This window comes from Aphelocoma coerulescens, chromosome 7 (genome assembly GCF_041296385.1).
Source record: "Aphelocoma coerulescens isolate FSJ_1873_10779 chromosome 7, UR_Acoe_1.0, whole genome shotgun sequence".
NCBI classification, from domain to species: domain Eukaryota; kingdom Metazoa; phylum Chordata; class Aves; order Passeriformes; family Corvidae; genus Aphelocoma; species Aphelocoma coerulescens.
The window spans coordinates 13,615,883-13,638,199 of record NC_091021.1 but is presented as its reverse complement, the minus strand read 5'-3'; the positions used below and the strand labels follow the sequence as shown (position 1 = coordinate 13,638,199).

The window sequence follows — 22,317 nt, the reverse complement described above, 5'->3', positions numbered from 1 at the left end:
TCTTCAAGTATGATGCTGTAGAAAGTCATGCTTTAGATGTGTTGATCCCACTTGAGAACAGCTAGAAATTTACTAGAAGCTAGTACAAGCCTGGGCCAGAACCACTGCAATCCATGGATGTGTTCCTAATGATTGCAGTCAGTTTAGACTGAAACACAACCACTGTTGGAGCATATTCTTTGATTTCTTTGCTGTCTGGGTCAGTCTGGTAGTAATTTGATAAACTCTGATTAGGTTACTTGTTGTTTTCACCAACAATTTTGCCCACCAGCATTAGCAGTTTCTCTCCAGATTTTGGAGATCCTAGTAAAAGAAATACATCTTTTCCTATATATGTTCTTCTTCGGCCCATCCAATCTTATCACAGATATAAGTGAAATAAAAGTAAATGTAATTAATGTAATTCAAGGTTGTTGAAGAATTTCAAACATTCAGATCACTAGTGGTGATGGACCAGTAACTTTGTTAAGAGCAAGCATAGAGCTAAAACTCCTGTTGTACCCTGTTAGAGAAGATGAATTCCTGCTTTCTTAAGAATCTTTACTCTCATCTCCAGGCTTGGAAAAGATTGCATTGTTCTAGCATTTAATAGTTATGTAAATTAGCACTAATTTTGTCATTTAGCACCTGTGCAAAATTTTCTACTAGAACAGTTCTTTCAAATATGGCATAAACAAAGCATAAGATGCACAGTGGTACTGTTCTTTTGTGGATGCTTATTTGGGAAAATCTGCATAAGCTATGGAGCATATTTACCACAGGTAAAGATGTTGTGGATATGCCAGAAACACAGCAGCAAAGCTTTGTAGGCGTGTGGTTGGTCTTAAATAGCACATAGGCCACTAGTCAGACTTTCAACAAGCTTTATTTTGAAAATATATTAAATACCACAATACATATCCTAAAAACTTAACCACATCTTTAGGGTAATGGTAGTGTCTTTGCTGTACTCAAAACCTTTGTCTGCCAAACATAACTTAGGCTGGCTATAGAGATACTGGCAGAACTCATACTTCTGCTGGCTCTGTCTGGTATTGCTGTGACCTCCGCTGCTTCTGTCCTCTGTTCTGAATGAGCAGATGGGATCCTGCAGCTGTTTGAATAAATATTAGTTTTAAAGAATTATGCTGCTCTGATTAACCATTCAATGAGGGGGGAAATGGCAGGGGAGAGAGCACCTAAGGAATCTCTACTTCAGGCCTCTTGCCCAAAAGCATTCATTTAAATGTTTGAGCAGTAATGAGGTGAGGAGTTATATAAACTGGAAGTCGTTCCTCAAATCACTATCTTCTCTCTGCATAGAGTATAATTGATAGCTTGTGTGCTTGCAACAGCTGAAAAAATAGAGCAGAACATGCAAACACGTCCACTGTATAACATACGTGGGAAGCAAGTGGAGGAGAGTGTTAACTTTAATAGAAAGTGAATTATCTGCCATTTTTGTTCCACCCCAGATGTAATTCAGCAAGGAGATTGGATCTGTGCACTAGATAGTCTGAGACAGTGCCTTGGAAATTGGCAGTCAGAGTTCCATCCAGAGGGCAGGAAATGTGTGAACAAAACCCAGCCCAGGTTATCAAGCAAAACCCCAAGCCAACAGGGGTCCTTGGATACTGAGTAGCTGGCACTTTCCTTCATTTAAAGAAGGAAAATAGCTCTTGTTTTACAGGTGAAGGAAGGGAGATGCTTTGAGAGCAGTCTGTTGTAGATCATGGCAAAATCTGGCAAGAAAAACCAATCTCAGGATGATTCCACAGTGAAAATCCATGTGGCTTGCTTTTTGCTTGGATCTAAGTGCTAGTGTACTGCTGTATATGTACCCATGTGTCACCAGGTTTTGGTCGCTCATTTAGCATTTTGCTATGAGTTTTGGTTCAATCTGAGATACTGTGCTTTAAAGAAAAGGCATGTTTGTTTACTGAGAACTGAGTTGTCTTCAGTATGGAAAGAATGTATTTTTAGAAGCATGGTATGGCCACAGTTTCTCCCTTTGTTTTGCTTTTTTAAGGAGATAATAGTGATACACTCTGGAACTGAACTCAACCAGCCAACACAATAGCTGTGACAAAGCATGTAGAAAAAAGAATGCCAACAGTCCTTCCTCCAAAGATGCTCAAACAGCAAACACAGTTTACAACTGTACATTCAGCGATTAAAGATTTCCAGAATCAGTTAAAAGCTTTGAGGATCCCAGTAGCTGTGCTCAGAAAACCCATGTGACTTTGCTGTGTGTAGACTTCTGGTAGTCTAATTAGCTTTGTAGGGGTCTCTAAAGGCATCTGGGTTTCTCACTGACTCGGGAATTAGGCTGAATTTAGGCTGCTTGAATATACCAGTGCTAGGTTTGAGCATTTTTGAGCATTTCTGTATGGATCTCTTTGCCCCTCTGGAATGGCAAGCGGGAGCAGCGTGGTGGGACAAAGCTGTGCTGACTGCACCATGTTTTGTGGCAGAAAGCACAGAGCAGATCGGTTTAAAACCAAAGGGAATTAAGAAAAAAAAAAAAAAGGCAAATTCAATTAGTCATTTGAAATTGAGTTGGGGTTTACAACTTGAATTTTTAGGCCCAGATCCATCAGAGCACTTAAGCACCTGCTTTACCTTGAATACATTTTGCTTTTCAATAGCAGTCATTTGCCTCGCTATCAGAGACCTCCAGGAAACCTGGGCTTAAATGGACATTGTAAAGGATGGAGGAAGGATGGCAGACAGGCAGTGGTACTTGGAGAAATTTCTCTTTTTCACTCCCTAGACCCTATGTGGTTTAAATAATGCCTCCTTAATGCAATGCTTTGTGTTACATACCCTGTAAATAATGTCAAGAAAGGTTATTTAATGATAATTTGACTTTTTCTTTGAAAAGGCTTGTTACTAATCGTAACCTGAAATCTCTTTAGTATTATGTAGGGGAATAACAACCTTTATGTCATTTTGGTTTGATTTCTTCTTATGAAGGGGTGGCAACTCTCCCTTCTCTCTTGTCACCAAACATCTGAAGCAAGCTCTATTATTGAGAGATTGCTGCAGTGGTACTTGGTCTTACAGAGATTTCATCAGAAACATTTCATTTTTAATGGACAATGGAAAATTTTCAGCTGTCCATTATTACACTTCTTTGTACACAGTCTAAAAATATAAATGGAAATTATAATTACATCTGTAATTCTAGGTCCCAGCTGAAATTGCTTTAATCCCAATGTAAGGGGGAAAAAAAATCAATACAGAACCTTTAACCCTGGTCTTTTCCTCCTTGGATATTTCATTTTCAGTTGTGCTAGTTTATACCACAAGTTTTATAAGTTTTTCAAGGGTCTTTAGTATACAGAGACAATTTTGCATCCTCAAAATGGTATTGCTACTTTGTGCTTTTCTGATTTAGAAACTGTAATGATGTTCTTGAGTAATGGGTTATATTCTAGCTGCTTGATATAGTATGATGTTTCTCTCTTTTACTTTTTGGTCATTAAAAAGAGGGACCTTTGAAATATTGCAAAGTTCTTTTAAAGAAAATCCTATTTTACTGGCAGTAGAATTATGCATCTTTCTTTTTTTTTTTTTTTTTTTTTTTTTAAGAGGAACCCAAGTCAGCATTAAAGATTTAACATTGAGATTTGGAAAACACATCTTTCTCAGCTCAACTCAGGCTCTCTCTACTATATTGTGCTTTTTTCCTATGGGTTTCAAATAGTACGTCTGTCAAGGTTAAATATTATCATATATGGGGTTTTTTTGAATCAACATCTGCAAGTACAGAAGTGTCATCAAGTGTTTTGTGTTTCTGAAACCTGCACCTTTCTGCAAACCCAGGCTTAGACCAATAGTTGCTTTTGTTTGAATTAGCATCTGAGGGGGAAAGGAGAGGTTCTTTTATGCTGTAAGACCTATGCAAACTGTTAATTGTCCACAAATTGCAGCTTCCTCTGAAACATCTGGTTCTGGTAATAGTCCCAGACATGATGCTGCAGATTAGGGCACACTCCGCTACATTGCCCCAGTTGCCATACTGTTAATAATGATAGATGTAACATCCACAGAGCAGAGGTGTGCTGTTCATCTTGGCAGAATGTTTTGTTTCTTCATACTTGCCTGTATGTACCATTTTCTAGATCATGGGCACTCAAACAGTAAAACATAAATTAGCAGCATTCTGGTCGGTCTTTTCTCTGAATACCTGAAAGACACAACTGAAAAGGAATGTTTCCACTTGAAGTGAGGCATTTCAGCGACTTACATTTAGTACCCGAGGTATTTATTTGCTGTCTAAGGCTGTCAGGCCTTAACTTCCTGATTTCATTCCAGGATACAGATGTTTCATTCTCTCCCTGCCCTCTTCTCCCCTTTCAGATACCATTCTTCTATACAAGAGCCTAATCCAAAGATCATTGAAATGCTTCCATTGACATTGAAATGCTTCCATTGACATCCAGAGGCTTTGGCCGGGGCTGGATGAGTCTGGAGCACAAAGTCCTTCATTAGATTGTATTCCCTCTTCTCAGTCTGGTATCTAGGCAAAGCAAAGATGTTTTTCTATCTTTACTTCCCCGTGCAAAGTATCTTGATGGTTTTTTTATGAACTTGCCACTTCAAGTCTATAACACTGCACAATCTGAAAATACTTGGAGAGATACTATAGTGGTGACCTTTATTGTTCATTAGTGAATCAGCAGCCTAGCTTACTGTGGCTTTAAATGAACTATATAAATTGGTTGTTATTTTCAATGATGATTCCCTTGATTTGAACATACTAGAGCAAAGATAATTGATTGATTCATTATGTAAAAGATTGTTTCAAGTTAAAGGGTGGTTTTATTTAATTTTTTTCACCCAGCCAAATTGAGACATGCTGTCTGGATCCTCTGCCAGGTTCTTACCAGGTTCATATCAGGAAGCACTATTGCTTCTCTTTTTCTCACTAATGGCACATAGCAGCCTTCCTGGGTGGAGTAGGGATGCCTCTTTGATTGTGGTGCTGCTCATTGTAACATCAGCTGAAGCTGCTGACAGTATCTTGTCTTCCATGTAAGACTTCATTGCACATCTTTGGTACATGATGTATGTATACTTTCAAAAGAAATTTAAGTCTATACCAGGTAGTGCTGCCCAGAGCCTGTCTCTGTCTCAATGCTGGCTTGTCCCTACCCTATGTTCCAAGTACTATGCTGTCACCTCTATTAAGGTATCACTAATTCCCAGCTATTGGCATTGCTTTGCCACAGATGCAGTGTTTTGGTCTGTCTTAAAAGCTTTTTTTTCCTGTCTTCAGGTGTGCACTCCTGTTTCAGCTTCAGGATCCTAATGTCTTCTTTCTAGATAACATGACTAAGCTGATAGAACTGCTACAGCAGCCTGTACTTGCTCTCTCTAAAAGGTTGTTTTGTTCTAAGGTCTTTGCTGTTGCAAATTTTATCTTGTCATCTGTCATGCAGCACAGTGTGCAGATGGCACAGAAGAAGTTTGTTTAGAAGCTACAAATCTCATTTATTGCAAGTGTTAGGGGGGATGCACATAGATCGGGGACATTGGTGATTGCACCAGTTCCCATAGAGCAAAGGATGCTGCATGCCCAGGCACCATGCTAGTAAATCCTGCTGTGGGTGCATGGTGCTGCCCCAGGCCAGGAATGCATGGAAGAAAATCACACAGATCTGATGATGTCTCATGTCGTCTGGGACACCTTGCTGGCACTGCCACGGTTGGTGCTGCTGGTGAAGAAAGCAAAGAAGAGGACAGTAGCCAGGCCAGGAGGGGATAGTGGTAAAAAACATGATGTGTGATGGGCTCAAGGAATCCAAGCCTAGACCTTGCTGAAGGAGACAGAGAGGACAGCAAGGGCTGTGGCATCTTGTGCTGTTGTCCTGTCCACCCATCTCCATCTTGTGGTCTAACATGATGACCTCTGACTTACAGATTTGCCTAAGGAAACAATGTCCAGCAAACTAAATAGGGAAAAACTGAGCTCAGATGTGTGTGAAAGTCAGCAGTTACGTTGTCTTCATCTGTGAATGGAACATATTTGTGTATATCAGTAGGCATTAAAGCTAGTACCATATATATGAGTAGAAATTCCTCTTGTGCCCATAAAGCAGTTGGGAGCTGTATTGTGTGTTTCCTCCATGCTCAGTGGTTCAGGTCTCAAAGCAGCCTTACAGTGATATATTTGGTAGTGGTGGCATGTGTGTGTCTCACTCAAGCACAGCTGTTCTACAGGGCACCTTGAGGAGGTGTTTGCAGATTCATGTCTGTGCCTCACTTCTCCAGAATCTGCTTCTGCTCCCGGGATCTGGTGTGCCAAACCCTCCTCATCTAAGCAAGTCAACAGCCTGTCCCAGGCTGCTGCCTCAGAGAATGGCAGGGACTTTGTAAATAAAGGAAACAATTGAATGATAAGTTCACACTTCAACAGACTGGTTAACAACCTGATAACAGTTAATTACATACAGTATTTTTAAATGCAGCAACAGGGAGATAACTCGTGCTGAGGTGGAGCACAGGCCCTTGGGCGTCATGACCAAAGGTTAACCTCTTACTACCTACCTATGCGCCTAAAGACGGTGGTGGCTGCAGCTCCGAATGTCGCCAGTCCTGAACTTTTACTGGCCAGCAGTGACTCGGGGTCATGCACATAAGTGTCCTCAGCCGCAGGTAGGGGCAAGGGGAAGCTGTGCTCAGTTCCAAAACTTGGGGGTCCTGCTTTCAGAGCAACCTGTGTGCTGGCCGGCAGAAAATGTAGGGTGGTAAACCCAGGGTTTTCTCCACCAGAGGCAGCAGGTAGAACATGTCCAGTCGGCAGTCGCTGCGCTCCCGCGGCCGCGCTGATGTTCGTGTAACTGAAGGAGCTCTGCAGGAAGGAGCCAGCATAAACACAGCTGGAATGGGCGCTCGCGGCCGGCTGCGAGTCACAGCAGCTGCGCTCGGTGCTACCGCTCCCTGGGCACCGGGTGGGACATTTCCGTCTGTCCCAGCCCGGTGGGATTGAGGGTTTGACCCTTGTTATTTAAAGCACAACTTTAGGACATCTGCTGTCAGAGCACCCGCAAAGTTTGTGACTTAATGCAAGTCTAATTAACTGATTTGCCCATCCAAATCTGGAGATTTACACACTTCTATAGAGGCAGCTGTAAAGTTATAACTTCAGCGGTTTATCATGCCCTGAGCCTTTAAATCTCAATTATGAAAGGTGGTGTTTAATGGCTGGCTGGAAAATGGGTGGTTACCAGAGTGTTAATGGAGTGCAGCAAGCCAGGAAATGTATAATCTAATGCCGGTATAGAAATGAAAGGTTCTAACAAAAGAAAATACTGGGGGGGAGGATGTACTTACAGGCTGTTTGTGCTGTTTAGGAGAAAATCAGTACATGAGCAGTAGGGAAACAATGGGGACTGAAATACTGCCTGAAGAAAGAAATAAGAGCTGCTTGTTTTTAAGGTCCCTCTCGCCCCCCCCCAAAACAGACATCCTTCTCCTCTGGGTCTTGAGCTTTGCCTTTGTTGCAAAGGGGAAAAAAAAGGAATGGTATGTCACAGTGAGTTTAACAGTATGTCTGGACCAGAAAGAAACAAAATGAAGGAAAAAATAACCAGCTACATATTCCTTTTTTACTGAAGCATGGTTTTACTACCCAGTTTGTGCCATTGGAGACAGAATTGACAGCCATGCTTCATCATGGCAGTGGGAGAAAGTGCTGCAAGGAATGCTTTAATTTAAATGAGAAATGCTCTAAAAGAAAAAAAAGCCTAAAAGCTTGGTAATAACATTAATAACCACTTCTTACAGGTTTTTACTAGCCCACTAAAGATCAGACAGCATGTTAAGGTCCCAGTGGCTGAATAGTAAAGACCTGGGCCCAGGTTATTATTACTTAGGCAGATTCTTTTAATGATTTCTGTTATTAGTTGAAAATCATTTGAATAGTACAGTTGAATGGTCACCATGCTTTAAATTCATTTCACATGAAAAATGAGAACAGGGTAGAATTTGGGTTTATGTATTTCTAAAAGCACTTCACAAAACCAGTGTGGAGAGCAGTAGTGCTGTGAATGGATGGGCAAAGGGTGGAGGCTTCCCTGCTCGGGAGGAGCTCTTCTGGAGTGTGATCGATTCCTTCTGAATAGCAATTTTGACTACGGCAACAGAATTTCTTTTAAATCAAATTAAAAGCTCCTGAACCAGAACAGACTCTTTAATTTCTACTCTGATAGCCTTCAAAAAAGCAGATACCTCCAGTAGGGGTTAGGAAGAGGCAAAGGGACCCAGATAGTATTTCTGGCTTTTGTGCTGCTGCTGCGCTGAGGCCCGTGTTTGGGTCTTGCCTCTGCACCTCGCTCTCTTCTCATCGATTGCCTGCTCTTGAGGGAAGCAGCTGGCTGTTCTCAGGGCAGGGGCAGCGGGGTCCCCCTGTCTGTTGGAAGTTGCTACACAGTAAGACACTGCAAGTATTGCTATAGCACAGCTTTCACTTCAGCATCTCACTCCAGTGGTGGCAGTTCTGCTCGTGTTCAGTACATTTTTATATTAGTTTGAGTTTGCATAGAAATGCAAAATTCAACTGAGAAGCCTGAATATTCACTTCTCTTGCTGGATTAAGAGGCAAATGTCGTTTAAAAAGAAGTTTTCTCCCCTCCAATATAACTTGGTCAGCATCTTCTCAGGAGTGTGACTCAGAAGACCAAAGGCCAAGAACTCTTTTAGACTATAGGAAGAGCTTTTGGTCCCCACTGATCTGCAAAACAAAAGACCAAAGGGACCTTAAAATCTCAGCCAGGTCTCTCCCCAACAGAGCGTGGGGGTTCCTGAGCAACAAGCATAACTGCTTAGCATTGAGAGTAGGTTACCAGTGCCAAGAGGTTAATGACTCACATGGCATTATGTTGTGTTGAATAATGAGAAACATCTGAAATGACACATGTTGTAATGACTCGCTACTTAAAGTACCAATCTACTTAAGATCCCTTTAAGCTTGAGGAGATCACAGAGTAGCGATGTCTTGTTCAATAGGTGCTACTTTATTTTATGCCTCCTGGTAGAAGAGATGTACCATGCCTGAGAGCATATGAACAAAACAAGTGAGGAATTGAGTAGGAAGGATTATTGCACTAGTTGTTTTGAATGCTTTTTGGGCATTTATAAAGCACCAGCAAGCATATTCTGGGTTTTGTTTTTGTTGATTGGAGGGTTTTAATCCTGGTTGTCATAGTTCCTATATTTGTAGGTTGGATTTAGGGAAGGAAAGAAAGGGGAGCTTTGTCTGCAGGATGGGATTATCAGAAACTGGTCTGAGATTTGCTGTGGAAAATAAACTAATGCTGGAGCAAAGCAACAACACTGTTTTATGGTTTGGTTGCTGATGGGAGGGAGTTTAACTAAATGGCACTCTAAATTCTGATGTTAACCAATCTGTGACATAGTTTGCTCCATTAGGGATCGAGAACAATCTATTTTCTTGCAGACAAAATAAGTTGTTCATGCTGTCATAAGAAATCTTACATAGTTGTAAACATGTCAGACATTGCTTGCCTGTCTTACAGTTGTTTCTGCAGTCTGCTTCCCTGCATGGAAAGCTAGTGTGTGACTAAACTGTACGCTTGGTCTTGTAAATGCAAGATGTAAAAGCAAGTGTGACACCTAAATGTCTCCAACTGCGAAGAATGGCCCAGGGAGCAGCTGGGGCCCAACACCTCAAAATGTGGCACTCTGCAAACAATAAAGGGCTTCGTTCTCCAGCTGCTTTAAGGCTGGACTTCAACTAGAGTAATATAAACATGTCTCTGCACTTACCTACTGGGATTATGGTGCTTTAACTGTTTGCTTCTAAATATTTTAAGCTGTAATATTGGAGAGAGAGAGAGAAACAGTGCCTATAAACTCTTGTGTTCAGGCCAGTTAGCACCACTTTAGACTTTGCAAAACTGTATGCAGGGGAAGAGAATCAGGCCTGCCTGTATTGCATCTGAAATGTATTGCTCGAATTTCAAACAAACTTATATGGACCCCTCCTTCTCCAAACCAAATAGGAATTCTTTAAAAAGGGAAGAGAGATTCTTCCACTCTTACACCCACCACTCATACACACCCCCCCCACACTTCGAAGTGCAGGTCATGAAATGATCATTATTTTTATTGGTCTGCAAAGCCTGTAGAAGTCAAAGCTGTGTAATATACATTGCAGAGTGTTCTGCTAATCCAGTCCAACCGCAGTCGTGCCTGGCCCAGGGAAGAGGGTCTGGTAACTGGAAACCTGACACTAAAGGAATTCCAAACACAGTCCTCAAACTAAAAACAGCTCTCTCTGCATGGCATGTGCTACATGAGAGCCAGGGATTGTATTCGTTTACCTTATCTGATTTTTCAGCCTTGTATTGTTGATAAAAGAACAGGAGAAGGAAGCACCTCCACCAGCTCAGCCCATAAATAAAGTGTGCGTGGTGTGTTTGAGGTTAGTATGACATTGCTAGACATCTGCCTTCTGAGAGGTACAAGCCTCTCTCACAGACAGCAGCCACTGAACACTTCCTTGTGCTGCAGATTCTTCCCAGCATTAAGATACCAGATTTGATTCCCAGTGAATTTTAAGTGCAAAGCCTTTCTTTGGCTATGGGAAGTATTGATCTGAAAGGGCAAAGAATATTTATTGTAGGAGTATCTCACCTATTAAGATACAGAGACCCACCTTAAGGCATCTCAGTGACTTGCAGTGATTTTTTTGAAACCTGCAGTGATTTAAAATTTCATTAATTTATTTATGTTATATGCACATTGAATATTAAGCAACAGAAGTTCTTAGAGCCACTGACTACAAACAGCACTGCAAGATCTTTAATACTGTACCTGGAGAGATGACACATGGTCTTTTCAGTCAGTTGTTTTTAGTGTTTGTTGAGAAGAGCTTTATAAAGACACAGTGTAATGTATTTGATACTTCAAGATTGTTTGTTTGCATAATTTAGTTCTTACACCAGCTTCTCTTTTCTTCTTTAAAACTAGATCCTCCTGGCTGAGAACAAACAGCACACAATCACACTGCATACAATGGAGTTCTTCAGTGAGAATTTGGAGACAGATAGGACCTTGTCGCTTTCTCCTGTTCTTTAATCACAGCCTGGGCTGTCTGATGCCATCACCCAAAGTCTCTGTATGTCCTGCTTAGACATGAAAGAGACTGCAGCCAAATGTGGGCTTTCCATTTGCTACTTAGTCTGTGGCTGTCTTTGAAGTTTATTTCAAGAAGTACTCTCTAACAAAGTAAGAAAGCAGGTTTTCATGTGAGATTATATCCCTTGCAAAATATTCCCTCAGCAGCAAGGAGGAGATAGTGATGTAAGAAGAGAGCATTCCCTTCTTTGCTTTTTACCAGGTACTAAGAGGGTGACCTCCGTGACTCTCCCTATAGAACAGAGGGAAGAAGAACCCTTTGTCATGATGAAATCCAAACCCCCAACGTGATGGGGCACAGCACGAGCAGTTAGACCTTCATTTTGCTTTCTTTTCCTTTCAGATAGCCCAAGCATGTGTCTCCTGGCTGATGTTAAAGGTGACCTGCAAATGGAGGTTATCAATGAAATGCAGTAAACCTGAAATGTAATTACTTTTTTTTCTGATTGTTTTTTGAAGCATCAGGTATTTACGCCAGTCTACTCTGTAAGATTTTCCACAGTTGAAAAATTACTAAAATGGAGGTTTAAAGAAAAAAAAAGGGAACTGCAGAAAGCAAAAAGTGTTTAGTTAGGGCTTTTGATAGTTTTAGTTAGGGCTTCAGATACCTGTGACTAAATAACATTTTGGGTAAAAGAAGTCTTTCCTAAGTATTCTGAATCCTGTGGTTCAGTTTTAAATAAACCCAGAAGCTCTTAAAAATTCTGCAGTAAAGCCAGAAAATACTGTCTTTTTTGTGCTTGGAAGATAAATAAAGCAGAGATAGAAAAACAAACCTGTTTTAGGCTTTACTTGTTGTAGAGAAAATAACAACATGTTAATTGAATATCAGTCACAAGTCACCTGCTTTGCTTGGACAAGGCTGCTTTGTGCCCTTAATGCTCAAAATGGATCACAGTTATTAACTGGTGAATCATTTTAAAAGATAAGCTGGTAGAGCTGCAAACCAGCATATGAAGTAAAACAGGTTGCAACCACCTGTGTGTGATCTGTAATTTCTCTGCAGGGGAAGGAAGATGAGACTTTACTTCCTCTAAATAAAGCAGACATTTTAAGGGGCACCTTGCTCATGACATTTTTGAGGAGTGTTTTCACACTGCCCCACCAGTTTCAATCCTTTGTACTTCTCTCCCTTCATTCAATTGCCTCCTGTAGCAGCAGCCTCTGCTTTTAGCTAGACCCACATCCATAATGCACTTTCCAGTGGGACCCAGCAGAGCTGAACTATCAGCAAAACCAGTTTTTGAGCTCTGAGATCAGTTCCTTCCCAGGACGTTGTGTCAGCTTCCCTGGCTTCTGCCTGCCATTAATTGCACTGTATCCCCAGGTCAAACAACTGGCCAAAAATCTGGAAAACAGCTGACGGTCAGAGCAGCTCCTACTCAGCATGTCCTCTCGGAGGACATGCTCCTGGCCTGGTCCTTTTGAGTGGCTGGACCTGCTTGACCCAATTTGTGGATTTTTGATCACTCCCCTGGGTCACTGATTTTCCACTTGAGGTTATTGGTTTGACCCCCACACCGTGGGTCACTTGGGAGGTGTGATATGGCCCTGTGAACTCTGAACTCATCAGAAGCCAACAAAAACAGTGAGAGAGAGGAGAAGAATTTCATTAGGACCTCCTCAGAGGTGGCAGTGTCTGCTGAGGGAAAAGGTAGGAGTTGTTTTCCTTCTTGCAGAAACAAGCACAGCATCTACAAGGGGCTGCCAAGTAGAAAGTGTTTGGTTTGTTTTGGCAATTTCTTTAAGGATAAACAACAGCATATACTTTTACACCATGAGCTATCGAGTAAGAAGGATGCTGGTTCAGAGGAGCCCTCCTCTTCCTGCTAGGAACTGCCCCCAGTGTCCCAGACTTACGGCTAATACTTTCTGCAGCCAGAGCTTGGTATTTGCAGTTGTTTCTTCCACTTTAAAAAGATTGACTTTCTGATGGTAAATTTGTCACACTTGAGGAGTAAAGGGCAGTTTTTTCCTGTTTTTTAAGACTGGTCAGATAGAGGTTCATGGACACTCTGTAGGCTGGTTCCTTGCACTGTGAGCAGCTCCCTAAGAATGGACTTCACCAGGCATGGGTGGTAAGGGGGGGGGGGAGAATGAATTCTCAAGAAATAATTTGACTCCAACATGCTGTGCTGGTCATAAAAGGAAAAAAAGTGTTGTCATTGTAGCTTGTGTATCTGCAAGTATAACACCCACTGGCATCACCAGGGGAAGTGAACTGGAGAGTGTGGAGCAGCCATGAGGATATCTTTTGTGAAATTTCCCTCAGTCATGCTGCCCAGAGTCAGCCTTTTGGACAGTTACCAGTGTTTCCCAAGGTTTTACTCAGGCGAGAGTTCCGCTAATCATTGGCTAGATCACCGCTTGTATAATCCCCAAGGCTGCTAAAATAATGGGCATACCTTCTTTCTTCCTGGGGCTTTCCTAAAAGGTTTGTGTGAAGTGGATTCCTGTCAGGTCTCCGTGTACAACCTCTCCTCCCAGCTGCTAAATCATGACTCTGGGCAAGACACTAAAGAATTACACCACCTATGGGTGTTTCACCCTCAGAGAAAGGAGACTGGTGCTGATAGTGAACACTTGGGGTTATATTTTGTAAAGAAAGATCTTGCTCTTCCCACATATTCTTCTGCAGTTTGTCTACACAACCACAGATGGTATTAGCTGTAAGTGAACCGATGGTGGATTTAGTTTGCTAGGAGAGGTAACAGCAATGGAGATATGATGGCATTGGCTCAGGCAGCTTGGGGCCATTTCTCATGTCTGGCATGCTTTGATTGCCCAGGCTCATCTTCACTGCACAGTCCTGGGTCAGAGCAGCCTGAGTGCACAACCCTCTGCACAGTCACAGCTTCTGTGGCAGCAGTGTAACACTGGTTCCTAAAACTGGGCTGGCTGAGCTTTCCTGGAAAAAGCTCTTTTGGCTGGATGGCAAAACACACCCCTCTTTTTTCTTGCACCTTGCAGACCTCTGGTGTCAGTTGAGGCATGAGTCAAAGGCTCAGTACATCATGCTGGTGGCTCAGTCCTGTTCTCAGCCATCATTTTGGTACCAATTCATCTTGAATTTGTTTTTTTTAGAGTAATTCAATTTGCAGTTAGAGCTTTGTCCAAAAGCTACCTGGCTTTTCAGTGAATTCAGGATCAGGTTCCAAGCTCAGTCCTTTTTTAACGGGATCCATGAGAGTTGCATTGATTATAGCTGCCAACAAGAACACCTTAAAAAACCAATGCACAGGATTTTGAGCATGATCCTTTATTAAAAGGTGATGGGTGTAGGTTTGACATTTGTTCCTGTTGGTGTGCTGCTTGACACAAAGCAGTTCCTACCATTGCAGAGCCTTTTATGATTGGAAGTACGTTTTTGTGCACAGAGGCATTATAGCTGAGTGTGATGGGACTGACTAGTGAACAAGCCTTCATGCAGAAATACGTGGAGCAGCTCTTTGGCCTGCTGTGGAAATTAGGCTTTGTTGCAAGGCGTAGGTGTGTGAGCAGCAACAGCAATTGTCTCAGTACATACGGTTAAGAGTGGTTTGGTATCTCAGAGGGTGGCTTCAGGCCCTTCAGCACTTTGTCTGGACTGTCTCACCAGGAGGTGGAGGGGGAAGCTGAGAGTGCCTGTCTTTTATAATGTTCTGTTTTTAAAGCAGAAAGTCTCTGGGGAGCATAGGGTCCTAAAAGTCCAAGGCCTGGAATGCTTCCTTTTGCTCTTTCCATTTTAAACAGGAAACATTTGCACTAAGTTATTCCAGGAGGAGAATTGCAGGTTCATTTCAAGGCAGATAATGTTTGTTCATTGCCTGTGTCCGTGATTTACCCCATGGGCTTAAACGAGTGCAGCAGAAAACCACATGTTTTGTTTTACTACAGGCTAAAACAAGTTCCAGTGGAGTCTGGGAGCCCAGGTTAAGAAAGAAGGAGCATGCTTGTAAAATCTCTGTGTGAACAAGAGAGTCATTGACAAATTTTGAACACCTGATCTGCTGTACCAGAATGATGACTTTTTTCATAATCTATGCAAAGAATATTTAAACAGTTGATGAGTTCAGTCCCAAGGCCACAGAGCAAGTGTAATTGATTTATACTTCCAGCCCCTGTTTTGGGTCAAAACTCTGTCTTCTTCCCTCAGCACTCATTTGGAGAGAAGCTTCCTGTGCAGTCAATGAGAGGTTTTGTCCAAAGTGCAAAGACATTTGCAGTCAGACTGGCAAAAACTCCTAATTGAGTTGAACTTTTGGGGATGCTCTGGTGACATGTCTGTGAGAACAATTATTTTTGCCATTTCAAAAGTACCACAAGTTAAGTTGTACTAGGAAAAAATATCAATGCTTCATTAGTGCAAATCATGAAATTAAGATGCAGCAGGGTACAGAGGGGGCTCCATGGCACATCCTTGGGGATGACACATTCACATGTTGCTTTTCACATGAACTAGGGCTTGTGAGATCCATACTGATGCAGACAAGTTACAGGGCTGTTGTAATATCAGGCCTTCTAGATCACAGATTTTTTTGAAACCTCATTGGCAACTTGCCCATTAAACACAGGTATTGTAGCCTGACATCCCTAGCATTTCTTCCAGGAGTTCCAGTTTTTCCAACTATGGTGTTTGGAAAGCTTTACAGGCTGACATATTAGGAGAGGATAGTGGGAAATGGCCTGGAAAGCGTGAATATTTGTGCATGTAAAGCTTATGGGATTTGCAGACTTGCAGACCTAACTCATCTGTTTATCCTCAGGCTAGATAAGATTCAGTCAAACATGCATTGTTTAAAGGAGCTTTGTTTCCATTATGGCAAATGGATCACAGGAGACTGACTTTGGGAGCTGAAGGGCTCCAGTGCTCCCCCATTGTAAAAGGGCTGTGATGTGCGCTGGACCCTTCCTCCAATGTCCTGGATGTTACAGACTTTTGTAGCATGCAGGTGGGAAGCTTGTTATCCTTCAGAAGTTCTTTTCATTCATCAGGACTTGTCATGCTTGAGGTGGCATTTCCTCTCCCAAAGTAAACATAGATTGTATGTACAATAATATATCACTGGGCTAGTAGACTGCCTTTTTATGTGCTTTATTATGTTTTTTCCTCCTCAGGCGTGGACCTGCAGAGCCATTAGAATATTTAACAGGGCCACGAGTAACATACAAAGAGAGAGATCTTCCCTACTACCACGGAGGACAGCCTGTTATCCACCCATCCAAGGGGAACTACATCCGAGCGCCGGACGCAAGAGTGGCAGAACTGAGGTACCCCCAGTATTACCCAGCCCAGCCCATCACAAACCAGCATAAAGGACCCCTCCGGCAGGACGTGCCACCTTCCCCTCCACAGTCCCACCGAGCACCAGCTTACAGTGAAATTGTCCGACACCGTGGGACCAGTCCAGACCAGTACCAGTACAGGCAACAGGATCCCAGGCAGAAGAACCCCATGACTGCAGCTGTATAGCCGTGCACTGGACTTGCCAGCACAGCCCAGGAGGAGCCCCGTTGGACACGATCCTTGTAGAGTTGTTCCCAAGCGTAGCTGCCTGTAAGAATGGCACATGAGACCTGGAGTTGTTCTTACTGAGCTGGGCTCAGCGTAGGTGCTTTCTAACAGACGAACTAAAGCCACGTGAGGTACGATGTGTTTTGAGTATGTGAGGTACCAGACAGTTGAGTGGTTTTTAATTCCTTTTAAAAATAGAAAGTGGCTGCTGGAAATGAAACACAACACTTAATACACCTCAGGGCTATTTACTGAATCCAGTTACACCTTTACAGTACGTAGCTGTCTGTGCAAGGGCAGCAGAGTCACCAGAGTTTACTTCACAGTGCTGTTGTAGAGCCTTTTAAGTGAGAACACAGCATGCAGTATGGACTTCTTGCAGAGCTAGGCATCTTGTGTATCTAGTGTGTGAACATGACAAGGGACTGCCACAGAGATAGTGGCCACATTCCAGGCACATCCTGACCAACACCTCTGCTTTAAGAATGCTCCAGTTCCAGATTTGTGATCTAGCCTCCCGTCTTCCTTTCTTTTTGGTGGTGGCAGCATTTATCTTGTAGCCTTCATTTTTTGCAGTTTGTATATCAAGAGGCTTCTCTTAGTGCACCTGCTGCAGTTGGAGTAGGGCAAAAAGCCTTATCCCCTCTGCTTGGGCAGGCTCACAGAGGACAGGCAGCCACCTGAGAACCATGTCTGGGGATGGGGGGGAGTATGCTTGTGAGTGTCGATTAGTTATACAGTGTGCAGTCTTTAAACGTAAACCCTGGAGACCAGATCCTCAGCTGCTATCAGGAAGTGTCGCTCGAGGGGTTTCAGTGGAGCTGGCCTATAAGGAAGTGGCCAGGGAGGTGACATTATGGGCACAGACTCCATAATTCATATTAAGTTACTGTGTCAGGTGCTGCCTTGGCCCCATCAGGGCAGCCCGTTCCTGGCCCGCTCCAGGCAGTGTTGGAGCCAAGTGCCTGCCAGCAGCATGCGTGCCCTGGCCAGCCCAGTGCCCCAGAAGGCACCGGTTCATGGGAGCCACCCTCAGTCCATGAGGGAAGCTCAGCCTCGGGCAGCGCCGGGCCCCGCCGTGCCAAGTGCCAAACTACTCGAGTTCCTGCAGCCAGAGGCCATCAGGTCAGTGGGGAAAGGGGCTTTTCACAGCAAGGGGTGAGGGAAAAGACAAGGAAAGCAACAGGAATAGCTTCAAGACCCTGGGGCCCAGGAGGAAGAGGTGAGAACAGCAAGTTATTTGCATAGGAAGAGAGAAGGTGGGGGGGGTGTCAGCAGCTCAGCAGAGCTATGGTGGGGGGACAGGGTGATGGGGTACATGCCCAGCTCTTTGCCCCAAACAGCCTGAGTTTGCTCTGCAGCCAGAAATGTGTCCCCAGCCACAGGGACCTGTGCGACCTGACCCAAGAGGGCTCTGAGTGCTTAGAGATCTGTCTCAAGGATTTTGTCACGGGGAAACCATGCAGTATTGCGACCTAGAAATGCATTATTTCCAAGTGTCCTTAATTCCTCAACTTCTGCCTTTTGGGAGTGTCACTAAACCATTAGGCCTCCTCTCCTCATCAGGAAAAGACTGTGACCTGGCCAAGGATTAAGCATAAGGATTTCTTTGATGTCATTTTGACACCTTTGGTATGCAACATATTAAATCACATAGTTCACTTCCCAGGTGCTTAATATCACCAGGAGGGTTTGTCCTGCTATGTGTCCTTCTGGCAGGTAATGGCCCTGATGAGAAGCAGCATTTAATCCCAGCCTACTTTCTTCTCTCTTGATGATGCTGGTTAGAGCCTGGTGTAACCCTCAGGCACAGGGAGCGCTTGCAGCTGCCTGAGTGGCTGGCAGGCTCCAGTGCTTGCATTCCCACCAGCCTCCACCCACCAGCAGGCTGGGAAGCAGGGGAGAGGAGACAGCTTTCCATGGTGGGGGAGCACCTCCATGATTCAGACAGAGGGCTGGACTCCCTGGGGCAGGGGCAGGCACAGTTCTAAATCCAGTCAGGAGGAAGCATTGGTGGGAGGGAGAGAGGAAGAGGAATGAAACTGATTATGAAGCAAGGGTGTTCAGTTCTTGTTCCATTTCTTTCTGCCCTCTTCCCTAGTAATGTAGGAGGGAAAAACCTCTGGAGGGAGTGTTGGATGTAAAGCTGGATGTCTCTCAGTACCCTCCATAAATAAGGCGCATTCCCCAAGGAAACTGTGCCTGTCACGTACGTGCTCTGCACAGCCTTGTACTTCTCTCAGAAAGCTTCAGTTGCTGTAGGATACTCAGCCAGGACTTGGCAACCACAGGATAGTCGCTGTGTTATAGCGTTATAAAGGCCTGTTGAAAGTGAAGCAAAAACAAATTAAAATACTTTCCTTTCCCTCCTTGAAATATAACCCCTGATACATTTGATCCAGCTGTAAAGAAACTAATATTCACGACAGTGGCTTTATCAAGCCAGGCCACAATTAAGAACAGCTCTGAATATAAGCTACTGCCTTTGTAAATCACTCTCAACTAACCCTTCAAATGGCATCACAGCACAGTGAACAGAACTTATTTACAGTATTTCATGAGCCAGGGCCAAATAAAATCTGGATGGAAACAGCTCCTAGGTTATTTATAGCCTTTGAAGGACCTGCCCAATGTCTCCCCGTAACCTGAATCTTTCCTTAAGAGCTCCCCTTGACTGCATCAGCTCCACTCAGTTGAGGCAGACAGATCAAACAAACACCTTCTGAGCTGTTAATCTTACCTTACCCAACAGGTTATTAAATGATGCTTCTGCTCAGTAAGCAGAAATCAGTAGAGAGGTTCTTCCAATCAAAAAAAAAAAAAAAAAAAAAAAGTGCTATAAGTATAATATATGGATGCATCCTACAGGTAAGGAGCTAAGGAGGAAGAACATTGTGACCTTGCTGGGGGAAAAAGACCAAAAAGTATTACAGAGCATCTCATCAATCTCTGGTGCCATTGTTTTGGGAGAAAATTGCCATTTGCTGGTTTAATATCTGGTAGAGGTACGGTATTTTCAAAAGTGTAACGTGTAACTACAGTATATATAGTCAGCTTTTCTGCAGTGTAAAATGTATGATTTTAGCACCATATTGTGGAAAAATATGTACCGTGCAGAATTCACGAGGTGCTACAACTGACGGTTGAAAATACACACTTGCAAAATCCAAAAGAGCCGTTAAGTAACAAGTTGTTCTTTTCCCATATGTCCATATGTTTGGGAAAATTATGAGTCTGAAATGCTCTTGACACGTAATTGCCTCACACTCCCTCATCCAAAATGTGCCAGTCCAGCAGCAGAGTTACTGACGTAGCGGGTGTGAAGGAAGAGTTGGGTTTGCCACAGGAGCAGCCCTAAGTGTGTGTGTGAACAGGCATCAAGACCAGGGGAGAGAGGCCCGTGCTCACGTGAAGCTGAAGCTTTGATTTCCTGAGCTGGTGGCGTGCAGCCTGCATTTCTGGCTCTGGCACAGGGCCAGCCAGGCCCAGCAGTTGAAAGATTAAGAGATAGAAAAAGAGCCTGTGGATTTTCTGAGTGACCACCCACTAGTGAGCCATGATCTTGGCCTGTGAGCCGACATTACCACTGTGATATATTATGATGCAGAAGTCTCTAGGCACCCCTTGAATGCATAAAGAAATAGCAATTGCCCTTTGTGGGGAAAAAAAAAAGGGGAAACTGAGCATAGAAAAGAAAAAAAAAGGCTCTTGCCTTGGAAAAGTGCATACAGTCCTGAATTCCAATTCACTCCAGCCTCCTGATCTAGAAATAGCTTCACATGCTGCCTAATTTTTTTACAGATGAATTTTGCTACCTCTTCCTCCCAGCCATCACAGATTTGTTTATCAGAGAGTTAGTGCTGTGAGTGAATCCTACTGACTGCTCTGCCAGGGCCACATCCTGACACTCTGCTCTGAGCAGGGGCCGCTTTGCACTTTCAAAAGGCTCCACACCTGTGCTCCCTGTTGCAGTTGTTCTGCAGGGTCCTCAAGCCTTACGTGCAAAATCAGAAGTGTTATTCACTATCTCTGCGTAGGAGAGAAGGCTTTGTAAGACACCATTCTCTTACTGTGAGGGAGAGAGAGGTACTTGTGATCCTGACAATACCTATGTGTTTAAGTGAAACTGATTTAAAAATCATGTGTTGTTTTGGGGGAGAAATTTAACACGTAATTTGACAGGTTTTTTCTAGTACCACGTCAAAGATTTTGATCTTTTGTTACATATGGCTATATAAATTTTACCTGGTTTATTTTGCATTAAAATAAAGGCTTTAAGAATATATATGATTATGTATTTGTACGTAGAATCTTTCCATTCTTTGTGTCTACAAAGTCATCCTCAGCCGTGGATATGATTTGATATTAGAGGATGATACATGATCAAGCTGGATCAGAATTGGTAAGATGACGTTTTTTAACAAAAAAACAAAACCACAACAGCCATGTGCTGCTTCGTAGGAAAAAAAAGCATCCCAGGGCTTAACTTGATTCCCTCTCAAATCTGCATTGTCTTCAGTTGTATCACCTGAATCCTGATTCCATACCCCAGGACTGAAAGGAGAAGCAAGAAAGAAGTCTCTTGCCAGCTCAGAGAATTTCAGCTTAGGCAGCTGTGTGTTCATTGCTGAAGTTCCCCAGGCAGTTTCATCTCAACATGGAGCTCTTCTCTTGCTGTTGGTACCAGCCAAGGTGTCCTGCAGCCTGTAGCAGGTGCCAGGTCCAACCAGCTGAGAGGGCTGGAACCTCTTGCCAGAGATTTAGGACGCCTTGGAAGTTCTGCACAGGCGCTTCACATGAGGTACGTTGATCATTTTACTGAAGCTGGTGCCTCTTCTTTTCACACATTATGCACAAGCATAGATCTTTGTAGGATCAGGCTGTGGGTTGCAGTGAGATTCAGGCAAGAGTGTTATGTTAGATGGAGTAATTTTCAAAATAGATACTTCAGGGAAAAGGCATTAGTACAGGGAGAAGGAATAATGAGGCCTAAGATGGAAATTTTGGGTTACTACTAAGAAAATGGAAAGAATAAAAGAGCAAAATAGACAGAAAGGTACAGGTTTACAAAACAAGCTGTAACAGAAATGGCAGGAATGGAATGGATCAATAAAAATACATGTGTACTGTACTCCAAAGCATTTTGAATGCAGGTCTTGGTGTTTACAGCCAAGACAGCTCATGGACAACTGTCAGTCAATTTTAGCAAGTATTAAATTATAAACCACAGAGATGCCAGTTTTAGAACTAATCAGGTCATAACCTGCACTCACAGCTAAAAACTGTACAAATAAAAATGATACCTCAGTTTCTCCTGCTGGAGCTGTACAAAGAGTAGCAGAAGACAAAGTAGGAGTGTATTAAGAGCTGGAAGCTCAGTGACCAGTTTCAGATAGTGGTCCTTCTGCCTTTGCAGTGGTCTCCTGTGGTTTCCCCATGACAGCATTCACTTCCCTGGGACCTGGGCTCAAGTTAAAGTCTATTTTGCATCACTGCTCTGCCTGCCTAAAGAAGTATGTGGAGCCATTTGACTGTTAATTAATTTTAATGAATGAAACTGCACCCTCCTGAGACCTGTATCCTGCTGTAAGCAGAGTGGGATACAGTGCCTTTCCGCACAGAGGGTCTCAGAGCTGCATTACCCCAGCAGAAGTGCAGTGACCTGCTGCAATGTG

At 43.3% G+C, this 22,317-nt stretch overlaps 1 protein-coding gene and 1 long non-coding RNA gene across 5 annotated transcripts in view; both read left to right on the top strand.

Moving 5' to 3' along the window:
- PARD3B (par-3 family cell polarity regulator beta) overlaps positions 1-20,927 on the top strand; it is a 416,855-nt gene extending 395,928 nt beyond the window's left edge. For all 4 annotated transcript variants that reach the window (XM_069022266.1, XM_069022270.1, XM_069022267.1 and 1 more), the window contains one exon: positions 16,246-20,927. In XM_069022266.1, coding sequence (XP_068878367.1) covers positions 16,246-16,600 — 355 coding nt within the window. In that variant the 3' untranslated portion in view covers positions 16,601-20,927. The remainder of the gene's footprint in view (positions 1-16,245) is intronic.
- Positions 8,973-11,062, top strand: LOC138113658 (uncharacterized). Its single transcript, XR_011152299.1, has 3 exons — positions 8,973-9,062; positions 10,349-10,432; positions 10,981-11,062. It is a non-coding gene; the product is annotated as an uncharacterized lncRNA (long non-coding RNA).
- Positions 20,928-22,317: the final 1,390 nt, after the last annotated feature.